General features: G+C 42.2%; 1 protein-coding gene across 1 annotated transcript in view; it reads left to right on the top strand.

Annotated features, from left to right (window-relative positions):
- Positions 1 to 4,596: 4,596 nt before the first annotated feature.
- LOC106562145 (immunoglobulin superfamily DCC subclass member 4) overlaps positions 4,597 to 26,754 on the top strand; it is a 64,429-nt gene continuing 42,271 nt past the window's right edge. Inside the window, exon 1 of the mRNA XM_045689093.2 lies at positions 4,597 to 5,106. Coding sequence (XP_045545049.2) covers positions 5,031 to 5,106 — 76 coding nt within the window. The 5' untranslated portion in view covers positions 4,597 to 5,030. The remainder of the gene's footprint in view (positions 5,107 to 26,754) is intronic.

Genomic DNA, 26,754 nt, shown 5'->3' with positions numbered 1-26,754 from the left:
CTAGCTCTGTGGGACTAGTAGGACAAATCACGTCTCTTCTGCTGTTAACTAGCTCTGTGGGACTAGTAGGACAAATCACGTCTCTTCTGCTGTTAACTAGCTCTGTGGGACTAGTAGGACAAATCACGTCTCTTCTGCTGTTAACTAGCTCTGTGGCACTAGTAGGACAAATCACGTCTCTTCTGCTGTTAACTAGCTCTGTGGGACTAGTAGGACAAATCACGTCTCTTCTGCTGTTAACTAGCTCTGTGGGACTAGTAGGACAAATCACGTCTCTTCTGCTGTTAACTAGCTCTGTGGGACTAGTAGGACAAATCACGTCTCTTCTGCTGTTAACTAGCTCTGTGGGACTAGTAGGACAAATCACGTCTCATTACTTTGTAAATATGCACGTCTGGAGCACTGCAACTTTTTTTCTATCATGAGCAAGCTAACATTCATGTAGTGTAGGGATGGGCAACTGGCGGTCTGCGGCCCCCCTTTTGTAGGCCCTGCGGATCAACAATAATTTACAAATAATAATTTACAAAAATAATTTATGAACTTGGTCGTGGTCTTAACTTACTGGAATAGTAAAATGCATAAGGAGCAATTTCCACCAAAAATTGCTCATCAGCAGTTTTTCACTTTTTATGTCAGTTACTGACAGTCAGCCATGTCAGCTAACATTTTTTAGATTGGTAAATTAGTCTAGCCAGCTATCTAAACTTGTAGTAATTGTGGTCGATTTACCGACCTGTGTGCCCCCATTGATCTTGTTAGTCACTCTCACTCAGATATCATATTAAAAACTGCAAACATTTCTCTTCACCCTATGGCAAAATGTGTAGAATTGCAGGAAATTAGCTGTAAAACTGCTCATTTTTCTTCCCTGCCCCATCGTGAAATGAATAGAATTGCATGAAACTTGTTATAAAATTGCAAAATCAACTCTCCGCCCAATGGCAAACTGTGTAGAATTGCAGCAAACTTGCTTTGAAACTACAACATTGCACCCTCTGCTCCTGTCATGTTACATGTCACATGTCACACACATAGAAATTGTCCTCTCTGCCTCTTTTTCTTTCTCAGTACTGTTTGAGATCACACTTTTAACAAACAACTTTAAAAGGCATTTCTAAAGTCTTCATAAGCAACATATAGCTTTATAAAGGCTTCATTCATTTATGTTTTGGTTAAAGTAGGAACAGATTCCTCTTGGGTAAGTAATCACCTTCAGAATGCAGCCTACTACACTTTGCATGTTGATGGAGAGTTTAAATTGCAGGGGTCATACTATATACTGTACTACCTCTTACTGACAGCTGTTCCTGTATTCAAGTAACCAATGCACTCAGTATTTTATGACGGCTGGTGAAAGGAAAGAAAGCGTTGTCAGACCACAAGCACTCAAGTCCCAACCACATCTGGTACTACACTCAAAAGGAACTTTTCTAATCCAAGAGCAAATTATCCAAATAACAACACAATCATAGGATCTGTGTCCGCACATGGTATTGAAATTCATCCCACCTGGCCCAAAACACCAATCTCTCTGAATGTGGCCATAATCCAATCACACAGGATGCATTTGAACACCAGGCATAGACAGAGTGCATTGTACATTGGCGAGGCATTGAACAGGAGATGGGAGTTCTTCTCACCTATTCACCACAATAACAGGATGGACTCAGATCAACCCGTCCGATCCCTGGAAACAAGGGGCTGCAATGCAAAGTGTCTGCGTAGACGCTAATCCCTCAGCCACATTTCCCCAACCCATCTCCTCCTGTAGGCTATACTATTCCCCTGGCTGCAGAGCGGAAATGGGCCATGGGGCTTCTGGGTATGCCACAGCATGTTATTGTTACCTCTCTCTCTCAGAGGGCTGGGGTCCAGCTGGCTCCTGCTGTGTGTTTGCATGTGAAAACCAATGGTGGGTCCCTTAACACATGGTGCAGGGCAGGGCAGGGCGGGGCGGGGCGGGGTGGGGCAGGGCAGGGCAGGGCAAGGCAAGGCAAGGCGGGGCGGGGCGGGGCAGGGCAGGGCAGGGCAAGGCAGGGCAGGGCAAGGCAAGGAAGGGCAGGGCAGGGCAAGGCAAGGCAGGGCAGGGCAGGGCAGGGCAGGGCAGGGCAGGGCAGGGCAGGGCAGGGCAGGGCAGGGCAGGGCAGGGCAGGGCAGGGCAAGGCAAGGCAAGGCAGGGCAGGGCAGGCAGCGACTAGATGGGTGGTTGGGATGCAGTCAGAGCGCGTTCACTAGTGAAGGAGCACATGTTCAACACCTGGTCCTCATCTTTACCCTCTCTCTTCTCTCCCTCTCTCTTTCTCAGCCCTCTAGATAGGGGAGAGGGTGGGGCTGCCTGCCCTGAGAGTTGAGATAAAAATGACCTGCCAATTCAACTGATTTAAGGGTACTGGTTAAACCATATAGCAACTAGGGAGCATGTATTATGTTGGCTATCATAATTGTGATATGAATAGTTATCTGTCAGAAAGCTTGTTTTGCTGTAGGTTGTATGACTGCCACATGTGCATCTTGAACACATGGCAGGTGCACCCAACCTTGGACACCACAAGTGGCGACCCGTCATTCAGGGCAGGTGGGGCAGCCTAGCTCAATGCTTTCTGTGGTGGTGGGGCAGCCAGTGGAAAATACGGAGTGTAGGGGTTGGTAATGTTCTCTAGTTGTGCCGTGATTGGCTCAGTGTTCTGTCATTCATAGGGACACTACGTCACTGCCAAATCTAAGGGTGGGTGCTGCCATAGAGTTACATTAGAAGTGTCCGTCCAAGAAGGCTCAAGGTCATTGGCCACAGATAAATATGATGTCAAATCACATTATATCTACAGTAGCTTTGATTGGACTGATCATGTCAACATCATACTTTCAAAATCTTAGCTAGCAGTCATCATCATGAATCAAGTCGGCAATCTACTGGCAAACCCTTTTAATCTTTGTCATATGAAGATACATTATAGATAAAACGTATCGTGCTCATCGGCCATTGGACATAAATATTACACAACAAGTTGGCTATTGCAAATTCAACAATGAGTGGTTTGGAAGGAATCAATGGCTAACTGCAAGCATTGCAAAGCAATCACTAGCCTGCTATTCAGTGGAGTGGGTATGTGGTCCCAATTCTGGGTTTAAGGGTCTCTTTTCCACATTAAAATGATAAACATTCATCGTTGGCCAAGCTGTCAATCCAGCATGATTTCTGCCACGCTCAAAACAACTGTTAACTCGGAACTGGGAAATCTGACTTCAGTGAGTTCAATCAACTGGGAACTCGGGAACAAACGAGCTCCGACTGGGAAAATAACTTTTGCATTTTTTTTTTTTCAGAGTGCCCAGTTGTCTTGAAAGCACTATAAATCCAGAGAATGCCAGACAAAATTTGCCCATGAAGGCCCGCAGCGCCACCTTCCTGTTCAAGTGAGCACAGCACAACACGGTGAGTCCAGAAATGTATTGTATGCTGCTGCATAAGTGATGTAATATGCCAGGGAAATATGTATCCCTTAGCTAAGAAGGTAATACTAAGGGTATGTTGTATAGTAAGCTGTTACTAGCCCATGTGCCTCACCCTAATAATTTGGTCTATTTTCCCCTCTTAATTTCGCCTAATGTTCTGACTTGGTGGTGCACATGTAGCCTATAACCTGTTTTAGAGAAATGTAATCATTGAATATTGTAAGAGCTTTCATTGTCTGCTTATATGCAGCCTTTATTTATCCTACTGTTCTGACTTGGTGTACTGGGAGAACACTGTAAAAACGGCCCATGTTCTGAATTCTGTCGCTGTACATTTCAAAAGTGCTGAACAAATAGATATATTGACTATGTCCATCACATTAATGTCTTAACCAAAATTACGGATTGCTTCTTATCCGCATGTCGTCCCCTTATGCCATGGTTTGTACATCTCAATTGTCAGTGGAAACCACATTTGTTTAAGCAAGTCAGCCATATCAGCTATGTTTTTTTAAAAGGCAGTAAATGAGGCTGAATGAACTGTTTTGCTGCCAGACAAGGCTCCGCTGATAGCCAGGTGTAGAAGTGGTAAGATGTTAGGACTGCTCCTGGGACAGCTTTATGTAGGACCCTAACAGTTTGTGGACACTGTTTGTCACTGTTATAGTGCAATTAATGTATTGTTTAGTGTTGTGTTGTGTAGTGGCTTTGCTGGCATGCATTCCCAATTATAATTTTTTTGTTTGCCCCACCAAGATTTACATGCTAAAATCGCCACTGGACACCACTTCTGTTTTAAACATCAGTTCACCAAGCTGTGTCTCCATATGAAACTGCAGAATTGTATTTGTATTATTTTTTACCTTTATTTAACTAGGAAAGTCAGTTAAGAATATATTATTATTTACAGTGACGGCCTACCCTGATCAAACGTGTATTACGCTGGGCCAATTGCGCTCCGCCCTATGGGACTCCCAATCACGACTGGATGTGATACCACCTGGATTCGAACCAGGGAATGTAGTGACGCCTCTTGCACTGAGATGCAGTGCCTTCGACCGCTGCGCCACTCGGGAGCCTAATACAGCGAGATTGATTCTAGGTTTCTTCCCGGCTATATTGGCACGGCTGCGGCGCACAGCAGTCTATTCACAAGCGTAGAGCTCAACAAAGAAGAAAGGGGGTGTGTGAAATTATTGGCAGCGTTTCAGGTGGCTCCAACAGACACCTAAAGCGGGACTTGCCAGTGTGTTTGAGGGAGAGTGTGTGTGTAAATGTGCATACGTCCGTCCGTGCGTGCGTGCGTCTTGTGGAGCAGCCAACACACACTTGCATTCGCTCACAACATGGCGATGAAGCGCCGAGAGACACGACGGCTTTTTCCCGACTAAATGCGACCCTGTTCTGAGTGAAAGCAGGGGACTATGCCAAAGCGATATACATGAACCAATAGCCAACTAATAGCCTACTTCAGAGAGGGGATTATTGCGGATTCTATTATATATACACATGTTGCTAGCGGTATAGCTGGCTGTAGAGACCCGCACGCTGCTTTACCCCTCTGCTGGAAATCAATGCTTTACATGGCGGTGGAGCCTATCTGGGTTTTCTATCTACTTTTGTTGGGCTTCTGTGGACCATCCGTTCAAGGTAAATCGCTTAGCTTAATAGCAATGTTATTGACTTGCGCATGCCTTTTCAAGTTAGTAATGTATTCTATAATAGTTATCGTTCAGAACATGCAGGTGCGATTAGAAGAGATTGGTTAGTGAACACATTCTGCACCTTGCTCGTTGCAGTGTTTGTATCTATTAAAGGCTGTAACATGCTTACTTTTTTTCAATAACCTATTCGTCTTCCAGCACACGCTGTCGGTTTTCTCTTTATACCCAAATGCTGGACTGACGGTTACAAAGTTAGTTGCACATCTGCAACTATGTAACCATTATCTGCCCATAGCGTATTTAATGTTACAGTGGAGTCATGCGTTTTTTGAAGACGTGCTGTGGAGTTGAGTTTGAGGAATGTGGGTTCCGTTTCAAGAGGTTTAAATACTGAGCGTTAAACATGTGGCCTGTGGGTTTTCTGCACAAATCTACATTTTCACAATTAAAAAGCGTTGCCGGTGGGACAAAATCGTTTTTCAGATGTCACTATCTATAAATCGAATGCAATACCCCATATTGGTACGGCAGTTGTTTGCGTCTAGTGAGGTGTATGCCAAAATAACACTATTAACAATTATTTATAAGCTGCTCTCATACCTTACACACGATCTGGATTTTCAAAAATGCCTAAAACTAACGTTTCTTATCTATTGTCACATAATTTAATTTATGTTTGTGCTCTTGCCTCGAAACAAATGAAGGCTTATTATATTTTTGGAATCGTCATAACGAACATGTGCTTTGTGTTTTGGAGGCTTGGGAGAGGATGCACTTGGTCGCTGCCTTTCAGGCATTGCGGTGGCCTTCAGTTAGAGAAGGGAAGCTGTGATCTGAGAGCCAGGGAGCCACCGATAGGCGGCGAGGGAGCGGGGCAGACACTGAGCGAGAGAGACCAGCCACAGCATTTACATGACAAAGAAAAGTGCAGGAGCACGGGAGTAGAAACATGAAATGGGCCGATGGGATTTTGTTCTGCTTTAGCCTATTTGACGTAGCTCACTTTAGAGGAAAGGCAAACATATTGGATCGTTGCTTTGAAAAACGTGGAGGAATAGTGGTATCAGGGCTGACAATGCTTTCCTGTTAACCAAGATGCATGGAGGAGCATCCCTGTTCTACCTGAATATGTACACGTGAGACTTCAAGTATGGCTTGAAGGATCGGAAAATAAGTTGTTGATAATGTAATTTGGACTAATGCATTTTCAATGCTTGAGAGCACAAACTGTGTTTCATGATAATGCATTTTCTGCCCATTCTATCCATAATGTTGTCTCAATGTGGTTTAAGATGGAGATACAAACTACAGTACATTACCTTGAGGGGTTGCGTGTGTGTGTGTGTGTGTGTGTGTGTGTTTGGAGCAGGCAACAGTGGCATGTGCTCATCACAAGGCCCACAGCAGTGTGTGTGAGCATCTCCCTCAGCCTTCATACACCCCGGGGTGTGTTCCCACAGTGGAGCACTGTAGCGCCTTCGCTGGACTGGTGGGAGCTTTCGTGTGAGTGTGGCATGTTTGGAGAGAGAAAGAGGAATGTTATGGGTGGTGGGTTGGTTGGGAGGGTATTGTGGGAACAGGAGCTGGCGAATGGAGGTTGCTGGGTGGGAGTAGGGGGTGAGAGTGGGGCAGGGATGAATTGACGGGGGATAGTTTGGGTGCATGGGATGTCGCTACATCAGATCCACAAACAAAGAGCTTGTTTTTTTCCATTCGAAAGATCAAATGAAAATATGTCAACTCTGCTGAACTCATCAGGAACAAATGAATGCTGTGAGTGTGTGTGTTTAGACAAGCGCTCTCTCTCCCTCTAACCCAGTACTCCTGCTAGCACACCGACCAAATTATTGGGGTTTCACTGAACCCTCATCACTACTTCACTCAAAAGAGGCCTCCTCTCTATGGTTCCCAGCGTTGTCTCCCATTCTCCTTTTACTTTCTAATCCTGACTCCCCCTAGTCATCCTATCTCATCCATGGTCAATGATTTAATGCTCAGTGTTAATCAGCCCACTGACCCCTGCTTCAATTTGACTCCTTCTCACTCTTCCTGCCTCTGTCTGAAACTCGACTGACCTCTGCCCCTCTGAGTCCTTCATCATTAGCCCTGTTCAATGCCTCCCTCCCCTTCATTTCCACCTTCCTTTATGTAATCACATATATTAACTGGTTGTGATTGGTGAAAGAAGTAGGTTGGTAGGTAACCTTAGTTACCCATCCAATCATGTATATAGATCTGTTTTTTCCCAGGAGTTGAGAAAGGAACGATATCTAAATTGGAACAGGGCCTATATCCACCCAATCCATCCCTATTACATGCCACTGACTCAGTCCTAGTCTGCAGCACCCTACCTCAGCCCCTGTCTGCAGCTACCTCAGCACCCTACCTCAGCCCCTGTCTGCAGCTACCTCAGCACCCTACCTCAGCCCCTGTCTGCAACTACCTCAGCACCCTACCTCAGCCCCTGTCTGCAGCTACCTCAGCACCCTACCTCAACCCCTGGAGGATGCTTGTGAACAAGTCCTGCTTAATAAAGATTATTGCATTTCTTTGTCCTTAATGAGCTATTCTGTAAATGGAGTAATTATGTTAAGTTTGTTGCATCAATGACTATGCACTTGGCTAAAGTCATTAGCATTATTTGAACTTGGTCTGTCAAAAATCCGCATGTAATCCAAGCCGTCTTCTTTTATTTATTGTGCCCGTATCTCAATCCCTTGGTCCTTGAGGTGTGATTGCTGTGTTTCTGACAGCCCAGTGGGGTGGAAATGGCATATTTATAAGCATGATGAGTGTAGTGTGTGTCTGACTGTGCCTCCTAGGGTTGGGAGTTATCCGGAGTTTCAGTCCCGTCATACCGTACATTTTTTACCGCACAAAACAATTTACGCAACAGGGATCTTGATCCAGAAGAGGTATGAATGTCTCTGCTGTAACCAAGAAGCATGATCTTGACATCTAGCCACTTAGCTAGCAGGTCAGCAAACCAGTATAGCTGGATCCTTGAGCCAGATATGATTTATTTGACACATCTTAGATTTCTTATAGTTATAAGCAGTGGCATAGGACGCAACCCCCGCAACGGCATTGAAAATCATACCGTCGGTATTTCAAAATACCCCGGTATATGGTATAAACAGCATATCACCCAAGCCTAGTGCCTACTCTATTTGTATGTGAGTGCATCGTGATCCCCCCTGGAGATACACAGCTAAATTAGGATGCATATTATTTAAATAGGCCCCAGGCTGAATTTGAGCTGCATATCTTTGTCCAGTGAAGATGTTGGTTTGTATGGCTGGCTAAGTGCGTCTATTCATTTTTGGTAGTGTCAGAGGACCAATCCTAGTCCCGAAGGTGGTATAAAGGACAGTTCAGTGACAGAGGAAAGTTGCTTGAATGAGACAGGGAGACTTTCACTTTTACTGTATGTCTGGCCTCTGATGTCTACTGGGCTCTTTATTGTGGTGGCCTTCAGGTTCAGGGTTTCTGTGGTTGCCTGGATGTGGTTCAGATATCTTCCCTTTGACTTTAACCAGATTACTGTCAAACGTTAGACGAGTAGTCAGGAAGCTTACGATGCAGAGGTAGTCATGTTAGTAAAACCTGTCTTTGTTGTGGATTACAATGCCAATCAAAATGTTATTCACCCAATTTTACGTTAAAAGTTCAGTGATTATTTCACTCAATACATCTCAGTATCTGGAAATATTTGACTGGTTCCACTTCATACTATCGTGTGTGTGTAGTAACACTGTAATTACCCTCTAGTAACAATATTGTATGTAATGGAGTGGAATGTTTTTTGTTGTTATTACCGGTGCACCAATTCAACTTTTCTGTGGTAGACTTTTGATCTGCGCCAGAAAGTTTTATTTGTATTATTAACGTACGTCATGATGTTGAGATCCATCCTCCTGCACTGTTAGAGATGTCTGGTCTCTAAAGCCTCCTTCCCTGCTCTGATGGCTGCCAGCTGGGATAAGAGCAGAGCTCATTCTGTTCAATTAGACTGCACCTAAATCTCTGTAGGCTGACGTCTAGGATTCCTCTAAGTTTCTCAAAACAACCTTTACACTTCAGCTAACTCCGCACTAAAAAAAGGCGTATTGGTTTTTAAGTGATGCATAGGTACTTATTTGCCTCATCTCTGCAATCGGTTTGGGATGATTATTTAATCAACCACAACACATCGGCCTACTCCTTTTACACGGTCACGGATGACTGCTGCACTGCATGACCCTCTCAAGTCCATTTCCCAGTACTGGCTGTGGGGAGTTCCCACTGGCTGTGGGGAGTTTTGATGTTCTCTAGAAAAGCATATCAGTGCCAAAGGGACTTTTTGAGAGAGCGTTGTGAGTATTGATGCCCCCCCCCCCCCCCCCCCCAGCTATAAACAGCCCAGGATCAATATGCTGTGTGATATGTTTGTCACAAGCTCAGGGATGGGTCCAGTCAGGTGATCCCCAGAGTATTCCACTACAGCCAGGGTGCTGAATGTTAAAACACAGGTGCTGCTGCTGTGTGCCCACCGCCTACTGTCGGTTAGTTTTAACAGGACGATACTGCTATCTTGAAGAAAAGTAGTTGATTTGATGGATTCATTTTTGTATTGATTAATGCCACATGGTAACTTCAGCAATATATTTACTTTAGATTGTTCTGGATCATTATGGTTTGTGAGCTGTGTTAAAGGGATAATTTAGCCGTTAAAAGACGTGTCTGTGTGGTAAACGAGTCACAAGCTACAGGCTACATGTTTTTGTTCTGTTCTGTGTGTGTGTGCTTTAGGCAGTGATGGTGATTTGTGTGTGTAAGAGCGGGGTCTCTTCCTCACGGCGCTGGTTGGGTAGACAGTCATGCGATCACATTCCTTCCATTCCGCACTGCTGTCCGCTCAGTCACATGACCAAGGAGGAGTAGCGTGGGGCTTGTAGTGGGGAGGGGGACTGAGGAGGGGAGAGAACCCTGATTGAGTAGGCAAGGTGCAGAGTAGGGCCCAAATACATCCCTTCCCCTACCTCTAAATACTTTTTGCATATCTGAAAAGATAAGAAGGGTATAAACAATATGTTATAGATCTACTTATAACTGCTCTAATTACATTGGTAACCAGTTTATAATAGCAATAAGGCACCTCTGGGGTTTGTGGTGTATGGCCAATATACGCGTTGCGTCGTGCTTAAGAACAGCCCTTAGCCGTGGTAAATTGTCCATATACCACAAACCCCAGAGGTGCCTTATTGCTTAATTAACCCTATTTTATGCTAGGTGGGATTTTTCACCATATTGCTTAATCCAATCAATGAGTGTATATATGAATGGACAAAGCCATTGATCATGTGACACCATTCATATGTGAAGACATAACATGCACAGTTTGAGCTGCTCCAGTAAGAGACGTTGCAGGCTAGCTCAGTGCTGCCCCTTCTTATTGAGTAACTCAAGTTGAAGGCTGACCGGGGCACGGTATGCTGCCATTAGCAACTAAATTGTCCTTAGCTTCTTTTGGGTGCGGTTTGGTGTATTAGAAGCAATTATTGGTAACATAATTGTTGAGTATTTTTATTTTATTTACATGAAGATAGCCATTTTTCCATTCACTGTAATGAGGGATCCTGTTTTCTGCTAACAATGCCTGCAGTACCGCGTTTGGCCTTGAACTTCCGTGGCTTCAGTAAGAGGGGGCAGTCATTTTACGCTGCATCCAATTTAAGAGACTGGAAGGGTTCAGTAGGAGCAGGAGCTAGGGGCTTATATTGGACTTGGTGTAAGAGGTTGTATAGAGTACACACACACAACTCTGTAGCATGTGACACAAATCCAACCAGATGACCTGGCCTCCACAATCACCCGACCTCAAACCATTTTGAGATGGTTTGGGATGAGTTGGACTGCAGCGTGAAGGAAAAGCAGCCAAAAAGTGCTCAGCATATGTGGGAACTCCTTCAAGACTGTTGGAAAAGCATTCCAGGTGAAGCTGGTTGAGAGAATGCCAAGAGTGTGCAAAGCTGTCATCAATGCAAAGGGGGGCTACTTTGAAGAATCTCAAATATATTTTGATATGTTTAACACTTTTTTCTTTTTTTCATAGTTTTGATGTCTTCACTATTATTCTACAATGTAGAAAATAGTAAAAATGAAGAAACACCCTTGAATGAGTAGGTGTCTCCAATCTTTTGACTGGTACTGTATGTATGTATAATTGCGGTCAAATATATTGTCCCCCTTGCACCACTCTTTATTCTAAAATTCTTTGAAATTGAAAACACTTTTGGTGTTCACACGTATTTGTTTGATTTACAACTGCACAGAATCCCCCAAAAAGTATATATTTCACTTAAAAGTCAAAAAATGACCTGGACTAAGTTGTTCAAAAATTCAAATAAATTTGGTTAGAGGCAAGTGAGTCGTTTATTATGTAGTTTATCTCTCCTGTGGTAAGTTGAAGGTGGCTACAGGGTAGAAATAGCAATTTAACCAGTTTTAAAAAAAAGAGCAAACAGAACATTCTCACCAGTATATGACCAATGTATCATCTTAATTCATAACACACCATCACTCGGTTTCTATCAGTTATGTTGATCACTGCCTCGTGATACTATCAAGTGTCTCCCTCCGAAACCACTTGGTTGAATTGATCAAATCAAATCTCACAGACACAATAATAAAACGTCAGGGGGGAGTTCTGGGTTTTTAATAGTCCGTGTCCCTCTCTCTCCAACCCTGCAGCTACAGTATATGACCTTGTGGTTGTCCTGGATGGGCTTTTCCCTCCTACAGCCTCCCGTCCGTCCCATGTTAGTTTTGTTGCTGGCGTTGTTGACCCATTGATGTGGCCGCACCGAGGCCCCTAGCCCCATGCTGCTCTGAGGCCCTTTGTAAAGCCTATAGGAGCACAGGGCTGTGATTGGAGCAGCCCAGGATTTGCATGGATGAGTACTGTACATAGAGCGAGCACACCAGCAGTCATGAAGCACTAGAGGGGAACAAATGCTAGCTCAGGCCATGTTTCTCTTCTCTGTTGTTTCTCTCTTTCTTTCTCTATCTCTATGCCTCCTATTGTTAATATGTTGCAGACTGTCCTTTTGAGTATAAATGTAAACATGAGTGGGAAAGAGTCTAGCTCCCTGGGCCTCTGCTATCTCTCCGGAACTGCATTATGATTGGTCACTTTACTGTACGCCTGGCCTATATGATAAATGTGATAAATAGTATAAATCCAGTTTGTGCCAACTTGAGAGCGGTGTGAAACCTCATGTGGGTGACTGTGAGAATCGTGCTGTAGCTGAGCCGCTGGCGGGCGCAGCTGGAACGGCCAGCAGCTGACACTGCAGCTGCTGCTGGGGTTGTGTGCCTTTCTCCACTCAGTGTGACTCAAACTCTACTCAGCCTGTCCTGGATGGAATTACAGCATGTGGATATTATTCTTGAGAATCAAACTGAAAATCACCACCAAGGCAATGTACTGTTTAGTGTTTCCCAACTTCTCCATTGTTGTAGTTTGGTCCAGAGCAAGACAAGGTACATAGATGGAGCAGAACGAATATGACCCCCACTGTGTGAAATGTAAGGCAATATGCAGTATATTCCATGTCATATGCCAGAAATAGACTTGCCATAGGGTAGTTTTGGCAAATGCCAGACGGGCTGGTCGATCTTCAGTCCAGTGGGCCTGTCTAATTGCGTAGAATGATCATTATTTGGCTAATAATGCGGGCCTAGAGGAAAAATGGGGACTTAGCACACACTTTGGCTCTTGTTTAACAGGGGAAGGTCCCCTTGCCTCCCCATCAGAGAGAGATATTAATGTGTGTGCTTTACCTCTTTGCCCTACTCTAGAGAGTGGCGACAGTGATTCCGTTTTTCTCCGGGAAGAATCTGATAACATTATACCCCACTTCAGCAGGCCGTAGGTGGCACAGATAAAGCTATTAGGTTAAATATGTAGACAATTGTGAGGTATGTTTGGTTGTATAAACTTGTCGGCATGTCAATGTTATTGTACACGGAGCTCCCTAGCGCGTGGTGAAACTGGAGAGTCCCTCCCTGCCTACCTTGGTTTATGGCTGCCTGGGACTTTCCTCCTTCTCGTTGCTGCAATGTTTGACAACTGATTTTAATGACCCTTCATCCTATGCATACCTGTTATGATAAATGGCTTTATTGTACAGTTATTCATTTAGATACAATATCGGGTATTTGTGTAATAATTATGAGATATGGACCTTAGTAGGTACCTTTTCCAAAGCCACACACAGTGTTTAAACTACTGTAGCTACGCCACTTGGACCACAAATTGTAAAAAAACAAACATAATTTAATATTCCTGTGAGTAGGCAGGCGTAAGCACTTTTGTCTTCGTGCACATAGTTTTTTTTACATTTATTTTTTTATGTATATGCTGACACAAACACACAAACATGGGCAAACGCATGTTCCAACGTCCTGCTGATCGTCAGACTGCATTTGCACAGTGCTATCAATCAGCCCATCTGTCTCTGTGCACCCATTCTGTGGGGCTGGCGCAGTGCACATAATGTTCCCTGCTCCTGTGGGTACGTACACACACATGTACACTTACACGCACGCGCACAGTCACACACAAACATACACGCACAAACAGTCATACACGTGCAAACACACATACCATGGTTTCCGTTAGCCATAATAGCATTGCTGCACTTATAATGAGAATAAATAATAGTTTATAAAGATTTTAAGCTAAACGTACTGATCTGTTGCATGAGCCTCTTTGCTTTTTTTTCATGTTTTTTTGCGATGTAGTCTAGGCCTACTTGTTGTATGAATTTGGGATCTATAGTCCCGAAACTGTCCCAGAGTCTGTTTTGGAATAGGCTATTTCTTTCTCGCACAAAATAAAAAGCAGACCAATAGAATTGGTTAACTTTTCTACTATGAGGATAGTAGATTGACATAGGATAGTGATTTTGCTGTTCATTGGACCTACTCGTCTTGATGGTAAATTATTGGACAGTTATTCTAACATCTTCAAGTTGTGCATCGGAATTCGGATAGGACGACGTCCTCGACTTGCATGTTCTGTTAAGATTAATTACCATAATCTAAATGTGATTTGTGTCATTCTGAGCACTGTGGGTGGACGCCCTAATCAGGTTAAACATCCAATGCATGGGTCCGGTAAATCTCTTAAATGTCTGGTAAATTTAAATGCTACCGGTCAAATGTCTGGCGCCACATTTTCCTAATGGAAACCCTGATATAAACACACGAAAGTACAGGCACTCTTCCATGCATCATACATTCGTGGTTCAACAAGAAAACAGCTGTTGTGTGGCAGATCCCAGTATGCTATCTATCGTTCCTGAATAGATATGGACAAATGTTTTAAACTATTTCTATTGAAAAAATGGCCCATTTAGTCAAACAAGAGCCACAGTTTGTGTGCAGTGAATGTTTCTGATAACAATCGAGATTCATATCCAGATGTTGATTGATTGAATGACCAGTGTCTGTATGGAAGTTGCCCTATCATTTGCTTTGCTATGAAATAAAACCACAAAAGATCCTAGAAAGACCACTATTTTGGGTGTTATATGCAAGTGAAAGTAGAGAATCTATTTTATAAAGACCTAGTTGATTGAGTCTTTTTTGACAACTGGTGCATGTCCTATACATTATCCAACTGTTTAAAATTTCTCGCCTCTATTTCTCATATGAAGGAAACAGAACATTTCACTCTTCATCTGTCTCTGTCTCTCTTGCTGTCTCTCTCGCTGTCTCTCTCTCTCTCTGTCTCGGCTCCTCCTCCCAGTGACTCTGTTATGCAGGACTTGCCATTTCCTACCATCTAGAAGTTATTAGAAGGGTGAGGTATTGTATAACTAAACAGCAGGCGTGGAAACATTAACCTCTCACTCTCTGCCTCTCTACCCCTCTCAAATCAAATCAAATTGTATTGGTCGCGTACACATATTTGCAGATGTTATTGCAGGTGCAGTGAAATGCTTATGTTTCTAGCGCCAATAGTGCAGTAATACCTAACAATACACACAAATCCAAAGAATAAAAATAAAGACATTAAGTAATATCAGAACGAGCAATGTCAGAGTCCGGAATGTGTGTGTGTATATATATATATATATATATATATATATATATATATATATATATATCAGTTGGAAGTTGGGAGTTTACATACACTTAGGTTGGAGTCATTAAAACTAATTTTTCAACCACTCCACAAATTTCTTGTTAACTCTTACATCTAGACGTTCCGCTAGCGGAACACCTGCTCCAATATCCAATGATAGGCGTGGCACGAAATACAAACTCCTCGAAAATCCGAAAACTTCAATTTTTCAAACATATGACTATTTTACACCATTTTAAAGACAAGACTCTCCTTTATCTAACCACACTGTCCGATTTCAAAAAGGCTTTACAGCGAAAGCAAAACATTAGATTATGTCAGCAGAGTACCCAGCCAGAAATAATCAGACACCCATTTTTCAAGCTAGCATATAATGTCACAAAAAACAAAACCACAGCTAAATGCACCACTAACCTTTGATGATCTTCATCAGATGACACTCCTAGGACATTATGTTATACAATACATGCATGTTTTGTTCAATCAAGTTCATATTTATATCAAAAACCAGCTTTTAACATTAGCATGTGACGTTCAGAACTAGCATTCCCACCGAACACTTCCGGTGAATTTACTAAATTACTCACAATAAATGTTCACAAAAAACATAACAATTATTTTAAGAATTATAGATACAGAACTCCTTTATGCAATCGCGGTGTCCGATTTTAAAATAGCTTTTCGGTGAAAGCACATTTTGCAATATTCTGAGTGGATAGCCCGGCCATCATGGCTAGCTATTTTGACACCCACCAAGTTTGGTACTCACCAAACTCAGATTTACTATAAGAAAAATTGGATTACCTTTGCTGTTCTTCGTCAGAATGCACTCCCAGGACTTCTACTTCAATAACAAATGTTGGTTTGGTTCCAAATAATCCATAGATATATCCAAATAGCGGCATTTTGTTCGTGCGTTCAAGACACTATCCGAAGGGTAAAGAAGGGTGACGCGCCCGACGCGTTTCGTGACAAAAAAATTCAAAATATTCCATTACCGTACTTCGAAGCATGTGAAACGCTGTTTAAAATCAAATTTTTATGCGATTTTTCTCGTAAAAAAGCGATAATATTCCGACCGGGAAACCCTGTTTTCGTTCAAAGACTGAAAATGTAAACATGGTGGAGTCTCGCGCACGAGCGCCCCAGTCTCATTGTTCTCAGATCGACCACTATCCAAAAAATGTCACGTTACAGCAGAGATCCCCTGTTTTGGATAGAGATGATCAAGAAGGCCAAGAAATAGTCAGAGAGAGCGCTTCCTGTTTGGAATCTTCTCAGGTTTTGGCCTGCCAAATGAGTTCTGTTATACTCACAGACACCATTCAAACAGTTTTAGAAACTTTAGGGTGTTTTCTATCCAAATCAAACAATTATATGCATATTCTAGTTACTGGGTAGGAGTAGTAACCAGATTAAATCGGGTACGTTTTTTTATCCGGCCGTGCAAATACTGCCCCCTATCCCCAACAGGTTAAACTACAACTCTACCAAAGGACCAGACTATACCACGTGGAGCATTGGTTACACGGCTGGAAATGGTTAAACTCAGACTATCGATCCCTACAGAATAAGAGCAAATCTTGGACACGAATTACTAGTCTGCAGCTAGAAATTATGTAAACCTAGGACGAGAATAAAGACAACCGCCGACGCATCTGAAGTATCCATTCTAACTACATTCAACCACGAAGACTTTGTGACTTCAATGAAAGTTAACCAGAGACTCTGATGAACCCTACAGGACGATCAATGATTCCAAGAGAGAACATACGGGCGTAAATATACATTGCATATATTCTCGAATGAGCGGCCGTTCATGTGCAAAGGATTAGCATTTCAATTAATATAATTATAGACTGTGTAGTGAATCCATGTTGTATTTCCCGCTCTTTCTATTTCCCGGTGTGAATACTGTCTGAAGGCACTGTATGTACATATAGGTCAGGGGAAAGTGACTAGGCAACAGGATATAATAATAATAATAATAATAATAATAATAATAAGTAGCAGCGTATGTGTTGAGTCAAAAGAGTAGCTATTTGGTTAACTATTTAGCAGTCTTATGGCTTGGGGATAGAAGCTGTTCAGAGTCCTGTTGGTTCCAGACTTCAGTACTGCTTGTCATGAGGTAGCAGAGAGAACAGTCTATTACTTGGGTGGCTGGAGTTTTTGACAAGTTTAGGGCCTGGATGGCAGGGAGCTCTGCCCCAGTGTACCGGGCCGTGGGGTGCTGAGGATGTTGCATCACCCCCTAAAAAATCGGGAATATTTTTTTAATGAATAAATGAAAATAATTGTGCACTGGGCTAGAGGTGCCGATTTTATGGCTGATTTTTAATTAGGGCCGATTTCAAGTTTTCATAACAATCGGTATTTTTGGACAGTGATTTGCGTTTAAAAAAATGTAAAAAATGAAATGTTCAAATTGTTCTTTATTTAACTAGGCAAGTCAGTTAAGTACACATTCTTATTTTCAATGACGGCCTAGGAACGGTGGGTTAACTGCCTTGTTCAGGGGCAGAATGACAGATTTTTACCTTGTCAGCTCGAGGATTCAATCTTGCAACCTTACGTTTAACCTGTTAGGGCTAGGGGGCAGTATTGACACGGCCGGATAAAAAACGTACCCAATTTAATCTGGTTACTACTCCTGCCCAGTAACTAGAATATGCATATAATTGTTTGATTTGGATAGAAAACACTCTAAAGTTTCTAAAACTGTTTGAATGGTGTCTGTGAGTATAACAGAACTCATTTGGCAGGCAAAACCCTGAGACATTTTCTGACAGGAAGTGGATACCTGATGTGTTGTATTACCTTTAAACCTATCCCATTGAAAAACACAGGGGCTGAGGAATATTTTGGCACTTCCTATTGCTTCCACTAGATGTCACCAGCCTTTACAAAGTGTTTTGAGTCTTCTGGAGGGAGATCTGACCGAACAAGAGCCATGGAACGATGATGGCCCATTAGACACCTGGCGCGCGAGTTCATGTTGGGTACCCTCGTTCCAATACGTTATAAAAGAGTATGCATTCGTCCACCATGAATATTATTCATGTTCTGGTTAAAAAAGGCCCTAATGATTTATGCTATACAACGTTTGACATGTTTGAACGAACGTAAATATATTTTTTCCCCTCGTTCATGACGAGAAGTCCGGCTGGCTTAGATCATGTGCTAACAAGACGGAGATTTTTGGACATAAATGATGAGCTTTTTTGAACAAAACTACATTCGTTATGGACCTGTGATACCTGGAAGTGACATCTGATGAAGAGAATCAAAGGTAATGGATTATTTACATAGTATTTTCGATTTTAGATCTCCCCAACATGACGTCTAGTCTGTATCGCAACGCGTATTTTTCTGGGCGCAGTGCTCAGATTATTGCAAAGTGTGATTTCCCAGTAAGGTTATTTTTAAATCTGGCAAGTTGATTGCGTTCAAGAGATGTAAATCTATAATTCTTTAAATGACAATATAATATTTTACCAATGTTTTCTAATTTTAATTATTTAATTTGTGGTGTTGACTTGACTGCCGGTTATTGGAGGGAAACGATTTCCTCAACATCAATGCCATAGTAAAACGCTATTTTTGGATATAAATATGAACTTGATAGAACTAAAAATGCATGCATTGTCTAACATAATGTCCTAGGAGTGTCATCTGATGGAGATTGTAAAAGGTTAGTGCATCATTTTAGCTGGTTTTATGGTTTTGGTGACCCTGTCTTTGAATTGACAAAACATTACACACAACTCTTTTAAATGTACTGTCCTAACATACTCTAAATTTATGCTTTCGCCGTAAAACCTTTTTGAAATCGTAAAACGTGGTTAGATTAAGGAGATGTTTATCTTTCAAAGGGTGTAAAATAGTTGTATGTTTGAAAAATTTGAATTTTGACATTTATTTGGATTCAAATTTGCCGCTCTTGAAATGCACCTGCTGTTATGGAGTGCACCACGGGTGGGACGCTAGCGTCCCACCTAGCCCATAGAGGTTAAAAGCTGGTTTTTGATATAAATATGAACTTGATTGAACAAAACATGCATGTATTGTATAACATAATGTCCTAGGAGTGTCATCTGATGAAGATCAAAGGTTAGTGCTGCATTTAGCTGTGGTTTTGTTTTTTGTGACATTATATGCTACCTTGAAAAATGGGTGTCTGATTATTTCTGGCTGGGTACTCAGCTGACATAATCTAATGTTTTGCTTTCGTTGTAAAGCCTTTTTGAAATCGGACAGTGTGGTTAGATTAACGAGAGTCTTCTTTAAAACGGTGTAAAATAGGCATATGTTTGAAAAATGGAAGTTTTTGCATTTTTGAGGTATTTGAATAACGCAAGCGTCCCACCTAGCCCATAGAGGTTAACTAGTCCAACGCTCTGACCACCTGCTTTACATTGCACTCCACGAGGAGCCTGCCTGTTACGCGAATGCAGTAAGAAGCCAAGGTAAGTTGCTAGCTAGCATTAAACTTATCTTATAAAAAAACTATCATAATCACTAGTTAACTATAGATGGTTGGTGGTATTACTAGTTTATCTAGCCTGTCCTGCGTTGCATATAATCGATGCGGTGCGCATTCGCGAAAAAGTACTGTCATTGCTCCAACGTGTACCAAACCACAAACATCATTGTCTTTCATAAAATCAATACACAAGTATATATTTTTAAACCTGCATATTTAGTTAACTAGGGAAAATGTGTCACCTCTTGCAACAGAGTCAGGGTATATGCAGCAGTTTGGGCCGCCTGGCTCGTTGTGAACTGTGTGAAGACTATTTCTTCCTAACAAAGACAGCCAACTTCTCCAAACGGGGGATGATTTAACAAAAGCGCATTTGCGAAAAAAAACCACAATCGTTGCATGACTGTACCTCACCATAAACATCAATGCCTTTCTTAAAATCAATACACAGAACTATATATTTTTAAACCTGCATATTTAGCTAAAAGAAATCCAGGTTAGCAGGCAATATTAACCAGGTGAAATTGTCACTTCTCTTGCATTCATAGCACGCAGAAACAGGGTATATGCAACAGTTTGGGCCGCCTGGCTCGTTGCGAACTAATTTGCCAGACTTTTACATAATTATAAGGTTGTGCAATGTAACAGCAATATTTAGACTCAGGGATGCCATCTGTTAGATAAAATACGGAACGGTTCCGTATTTCACTGAAAGAATAAACGTTTTGTTTTCGAGATGATAGTTTCTGGATTCGACCATATTAATGACCTAAGGCTCGTATTTCTGTGTGTTTATTACATTATAATTAAGTCTATGATTTGATATTTGATAGAGCAGTCTGACTGAGGGGTGGTAGGCACCAGCAGGCTCATAAGCATTCATTCAAACAGCACTTTCGTGCGTTTTGCCAGCAGCTCTTGCGCTGTTTATGACTTCAAGCCTATCAACTCCCAAGATTAGGCTGGTGTAACCAATGTGAAATGGCTAGCTAGTTAGCGGGGTGCGCGCTAATAGCGTTTCAAACGTCACTCGCTCTGAGACTTGGAGTAGTTCCCCATGCTCTGCATGGGTAACGCTGCTTCGAGGGTGGCTGTTGTCGATGTGTTCCTGGTTCGAGCCAAGGTAGGAGCGAGGAGAGGGACGGAAGCTATACTGTTACACTGGCAATACTAAAGTGCCTATAAGAACATCCAATAATCAAAGGTATATGAAATACAAATCGTATAGAGAGAAATAGTCCTATAATTCCTATAATAACTACAACCTAAAACTTCTTACCTGGGAATATTGAAGACTCATGTTAAAAGGAACCACCAGCTTTCATATGTTCTCATGTTCTGAGCAAGGCACTTAAACGTTAGCTTTCTTACATGGCACATATTGCACTTTTACTTTCTTCTCCAACACTTTGTTTTTGCATTATTTAAACCAAATTGAAAATATTTCATTATTTATTTGAGGCTAAATTGATTTTATTTATGTATTATATTACAGTTTTTCTCAATTGTTTACACACACATACTGGTACTTGAGACAGAATGACCACAACATGTAACTCATGCACCAACCCCCTGAACCAATGCTGCTAAACTACAAGCACAATTCCTGCTTTACACTCAAATTGCAGTTCTAAAACACACTTTTTTCAAAACACTACACACAATTCTTTGCATTTGGCACAATTTTCATGCAGAAAATCTCTTATTTTCACAATGAACACACTGCCATTCAAATATGCACACTGACTCATCACATGGGCAAACACCTGTCACACAGTTTTTTACAATTAGCAATCAGAGCTTTAGCATAAAAGGGCAACAGGTGAGCTCTTCTGTTTTGGAGCAATGGATGCCAACATTGGAAACAGAGGCAGAGCCAGAGGAGTGAGAGTAAGAGGAGGAGGACGGGGAGGACGAGGACGAGGAAGGCCAAGGACCGTAATCTCTGATGAGATCCGAGCCACTTTGGTTGATCATGTGGTCAACCATGGTCTAACAATGAGGGAGGCTGGGCAAAGAGTACAGCCAAATTTGAGCAGGTACACTGTAGCATCCATCATCCGGACATTCCGAAATGAGAATAGGTAAGAAATCTACTCTCACTAGAAAATTGCAGTACTGCATATCAATACAGTACTCAATGAGTACAGTAGTACAGTATTGCCTGTGGACTGTTCTGTAGGACTGTAAAAATAAAGTATGTTTCAAGTATTTGGGAAATGTATTCCTACTTTGTATTTACAGTATTTTACTATTTGTTTGGCAGAGCTGAAAGATTACCAACACAAGGTGGTCGGGAACGTGTTCTGTCTCCTGAACAGGAAACTGAAATCATGAACATGGTCCTAGAAAATAACGCCATAACATTACGGCAAATACAAAGAAAAATAATAGAAAACAATGAGATATTTCAAAATATTGATAGGGTAAGCTTATCAACACTGGACCGTGTCTTGCGCAGAAATAATCTCAGAATGAAGCAGGTCTACAGGGTGCCAGTTGAACGCAATTCAGAAAGAGTCAAAGAATTGCGATATAACTATGTGCAAGTGAGTCCTATACAATCCCACAATTGATGCATACTCTCAACACTATAAATTATACATATTTCAGTATTGTAATCATAATGATTGTGCTTCACAATAGTGACCACTCCATGTCTATTTCTGATATTGTCATGTGTGTTTCAGAGTCCTTGAGCTAGAGGTGGCTGCAGTGGAGCACCAGTTCATCTTCATTGATGAGGTTGGATTCAACCTCACAAAAAGACGAAAGAGGGGAAGGAATATCATCGGCCAGCGTGCCATTGTTCAAGTCCCTGGCCAGCGCGGAGGGAACATCACAATGTGTGCAGCGATTACCCATCACGGCGTCATCCATCACCATGCTACCCTTGGCCCCTACAACATCGCCCATCTGATCACATTCCTGGACACCCTACACAACACACTCATTCCACCAGATCAGGTAGATGGCCCAGAGCAGCTCAGGTACGTTGTCATTTGGGACAAGGTAAGTTTCCACAGGGCTGCTCTGGTTCGTAACTGGTTCACTGCCCACGCGTTTTAGTTGTTTATCTCCCTCCGTATTCTCCATTCCTACATCCTATTGAGGAATTTTTTTCTGCCTGGAGTAGGAAAGTGTATGACCGAAATCCACAAACGCGTATAGCTCTTCTCCAAGCTATGGAAGACGCATGTGGAGATATAGCAGCTGATGCTTTTCATGGCTGGAATCGCCATGCTAGGCGATATTTCCCCCGCTGCTTGGCCAGGGAAAACATTGCTTGTGATGTGGATAAGGTGCTGCGGCCAGACCGCAACAGAAGAGAGGATGCAGCATAGTTTTTTGTTTCAATTTTTATTTTATTATTTTTTTTACTGTAACTGTATACATTAAATTCTTCTGTTTTGTATGTAGACCACTGTATGTGCAACTTTGTGTTGGTTGGGAATGGGATGTACACTGTGTACATTGTTTTTGTGGGAAAAATAAAATATATTTTTTACTGTGTATTTGTGTGTTCTGAGTATAAAAACAATACTCTCAAATATTTTACAACACACTTATTACATTTACATTACATTTTAGTCATTTAGCTGACGCTCTTATCCAGAGCAACTTAGTGAGTGCATACACTTCATACATTTCATGCATTTTTTTTTTTTTTTGTACTGGCCCCCGTGGGAATCGAACCCACAACCCTGGCGTTGCACACACCATGCTGGCGTTGCAAACACCATGCTCTACCAACTGAGCCACAGGGAAGCCATATGTACTGTCTGTAGTAATGGCAACACTGAACCAAAAAAAGGCCTAAGTCATTATGATGAATGGAGAAGAAGTGTTTTCCATTCATCATAGTGTTTAACATTGAGCACATCAGTGTTCAACTGGTTCTTATAAATGTCAATTCATATGATGGTTTGTGTGTCATTTGAAAACAAAATACCATTTTGATAAGAAATAACATTGTTTTGAATGTAAAGTTTCATTTTGCTGGAGAATTGAGGGGTTTTGCCCATTTGTGTGTGTGTTTTTTGATTTGTGTGTAAAGTTCTGAGAATATGAGGCATGCTTTCAGAAAATGTGTGTAAACAATCAAGAAAAACTAAGTTAAAATAAGTGTTCATTCTGTGTTGTAATTGTCATTATTACAAATAAAGAAATAAAAAACGACCGATTAATCGGCATCGGCCTTTTTGGTCCTCCAATAATCGGCATCGGCGTTGAAAAATCATAATCGGTCGACCTCTACACTGGGCCTTTACTAGTCCTTTACTAGCAGACTGATGTAGCCGTCTGTAGCGTGGGCATATAGCCATCTGTAGCGCTAAATTGCAGCACTCCCACCTCCATCTTCCCACGGAAGCACTTAGCGCTTTGCGGTCAGATGCACAGCAGTTGCCATACCAAGTGGTTATGCAACCAATCAAGATGCTCTCAGTGGTGCAGCTGTAGAACCTTTTGATGGTCTGAGGGCCCATGCTCAGGAGGGAGGATAATGAAAGTACACAGAAGTAACACGTAATGGTAGAGCTACCATAAATGGTTACCAATTTGGTAACGGAATTACGAATTTTAAAGGAATTACCAAATAATCTGCAATTGCTACAATTGGAAATCATAATAGTGACAAACCACAGTTGGGTCACCTGCTACTGTCCTCCCTTCCACTGGCATACTGTTGTGTTCAGCTCATAACTGTTTTCTTTGTGTTTCTGTTGTCTGGCGGTCAAACCAAGAGTGTAATAACAGTATGAGTCTGGACAACCTCCCTTTCTCTCTCCCCTCCAGTTAATGTCACCTCTCCCAGCTCTTACTGACACATACCCATGAGCCCCCTCTCTTTCCACTTACTCTAACTAGCATTCTCACCCACTGAGCACCGACCATCGATGTTGAAAAGTACACTATAAATATAAAAGTATGTGGACACCCCTTCAAATTAGTGGATTCGGCTATTTTAGCCACACCCGTTTCTGACAGGTGTACAAAATCAAGCACACAGCCATGCGATCTCCATAGACAAACATTGCCAGTAGAATGGCCTTACTGAAGAGCTCAGTGACTTTCAACGTGGCACCGTCATAGGATGCCACCTTTCCAACAAGTCAGTTCGTCAAATTTCTGCCCTGCTAGAGCTGTCCCAGTCAACTATAAATGCTGTGATTCATCATTTCAGAGAGCCCATTTCCACTGCTCCAGAGTCCAATGGCATCTAGGAGCAACAACTGCTCAGCCGTGAATTGGTAGGTCACACAAGCTCACAGAACGGGACCGCCTAGTGCTGAAGCGCGTAGCGAGTAAAAATTGTCTGTCCTCGGTTGCAACACTCACTACCGAGTTCCAAACTGCCTCTGGAAGAAAAGTCAGCACAAGAACTGTTCATCAGGAGCTTCATGAAATGGGTTTCCATGGCCGAGCAGCCGCACACAAGCTTAAGATCACCATGCACAATGCCAAGCGTCGGCTGGAGTGGTGTAAAGCTCACCGCTATTGGACTCTGGAGCAGTGGAAACGAGTTTATCCGACATATAGCAACTTTACTCACATAAAAAGTTTGGATGGAAAACTGGTTCATGTCAAGTGATTTTGAGGATGCTGGAATGATATTTTGGACGAACCTCCACATGCCTGCAGGAGACTTTACAAGTACCCTAATCAGATTAACACATTGTGACTGGTTGTGTTTTTGACACATATCTAAAAGGTTATACATTTAAAAAGTTAAATTACAAATATGTAGGCTATATTAAGGCGTTAAATTATAGGTGTTTGAGGAAGAGCCGCCCGGATTGGAGAGGAGGAAGAGCGCATGTTAAACTTTCCTGAATAACTGGGCCTGCCGGGAGCATGTGGCCACATTACTGTATGACAATTTGGGTGAATGATGATCTGCAGCAGACAGAGCATCTCAGCATCGGAAGTAAAAATACAGCAAGACTGACCTGCTACTGTGCCTTTCTGGACCTTTTATAAAGTGCAGAAAGTAGACCTACAACTGATCCAAATGGAATGAAACATTCAAATCACAGGGCTTTTGCGCCATTATTCAAATGACATTTTTCACTGAAACCTAGATTCAAATTTTGTACTCGCTTGAAAACAATAATGCAATTATTCATCACATTGTGGTGTTGTAGGCTAGTCTAGGATAATGGTGTTGTCCCTTAACAAGATCAATAGCAGAGCTTTTTGAGCTGTGTGTCTCATGTCTACTGTTCTTTCATGCTCAATGATGCACCTGGCCTCTCTGCTGCCAAACGATCCACGATCCACAAACGATCCACCTACTGGTATTGTCACTATGAATGATGGACAGAGGGCAGGATAGACAGACTGGTAGACTATATTGACCTTTGGTATTGTACAAAATAGCATGTGGAAAAGCATAGTGCATAAGGGAAGTACCAATGCACCTTGATATAGGGGAGGAGCATGCAAGCAGATGAGGAAATGTGGCTAGGATGGAATTGATATACATTATATAGTAAAACCTGCAAAAGAGCAATGTTAACCAGGGAAAGAAATGCACTACATTCCTCCTCTGTGCCCAATAAAAACAAGTCACAACCCTCCCAAAGCAAAAAAATATTTTGGGGGGTAAATGTTTCTGTGGATTTAAAAAAAAAAGAGTATTTGTGCATAGAGTTGTATAGTTTGTTAAACTTTGAAATCAATGGTGTGTGCGTGTACGCTTGGAGCTCCCTGCCATGTTGTCCATTCACCATGGCTCAGTATGAATGCCCAGCAGGGGTCTTCTGGAGTGGACCCCAGCCCCCTTAGCCCCGACTCTACTGCACATGCTCAGATGGATACCTCATAGCCCCCCTACTCGCCATCCGTACTGGACAGGCATAACATCTCTGAGTGATGATAACTCTGTGTCTCAGTGCAGTAATATGTTGTGGTCTGTCTCTCTTCACAGGGTAGTTGATGTGATTACTGTAGCTGGAGGTGGTAGTGTGGGTCATTGTGTGTGTATGTGGGGTAATGGCTTCCACACAGAA

This window comes from Salmo salar, chromosome 11 (assembly GCF_965601325.2).
Source record: "Salmo salar chromosome 11, fSalSal1, whole genome shotgun sequence".
Lineage (NCBI taxonomy): Eukaryota > Metazoa > Chordata > Actinopteri > Salmoniformes > Salmonidae > Salmo > Salmo salar.
This window is presented reverse-complemented; position numbering and strand designations above follow the sequence as displayed.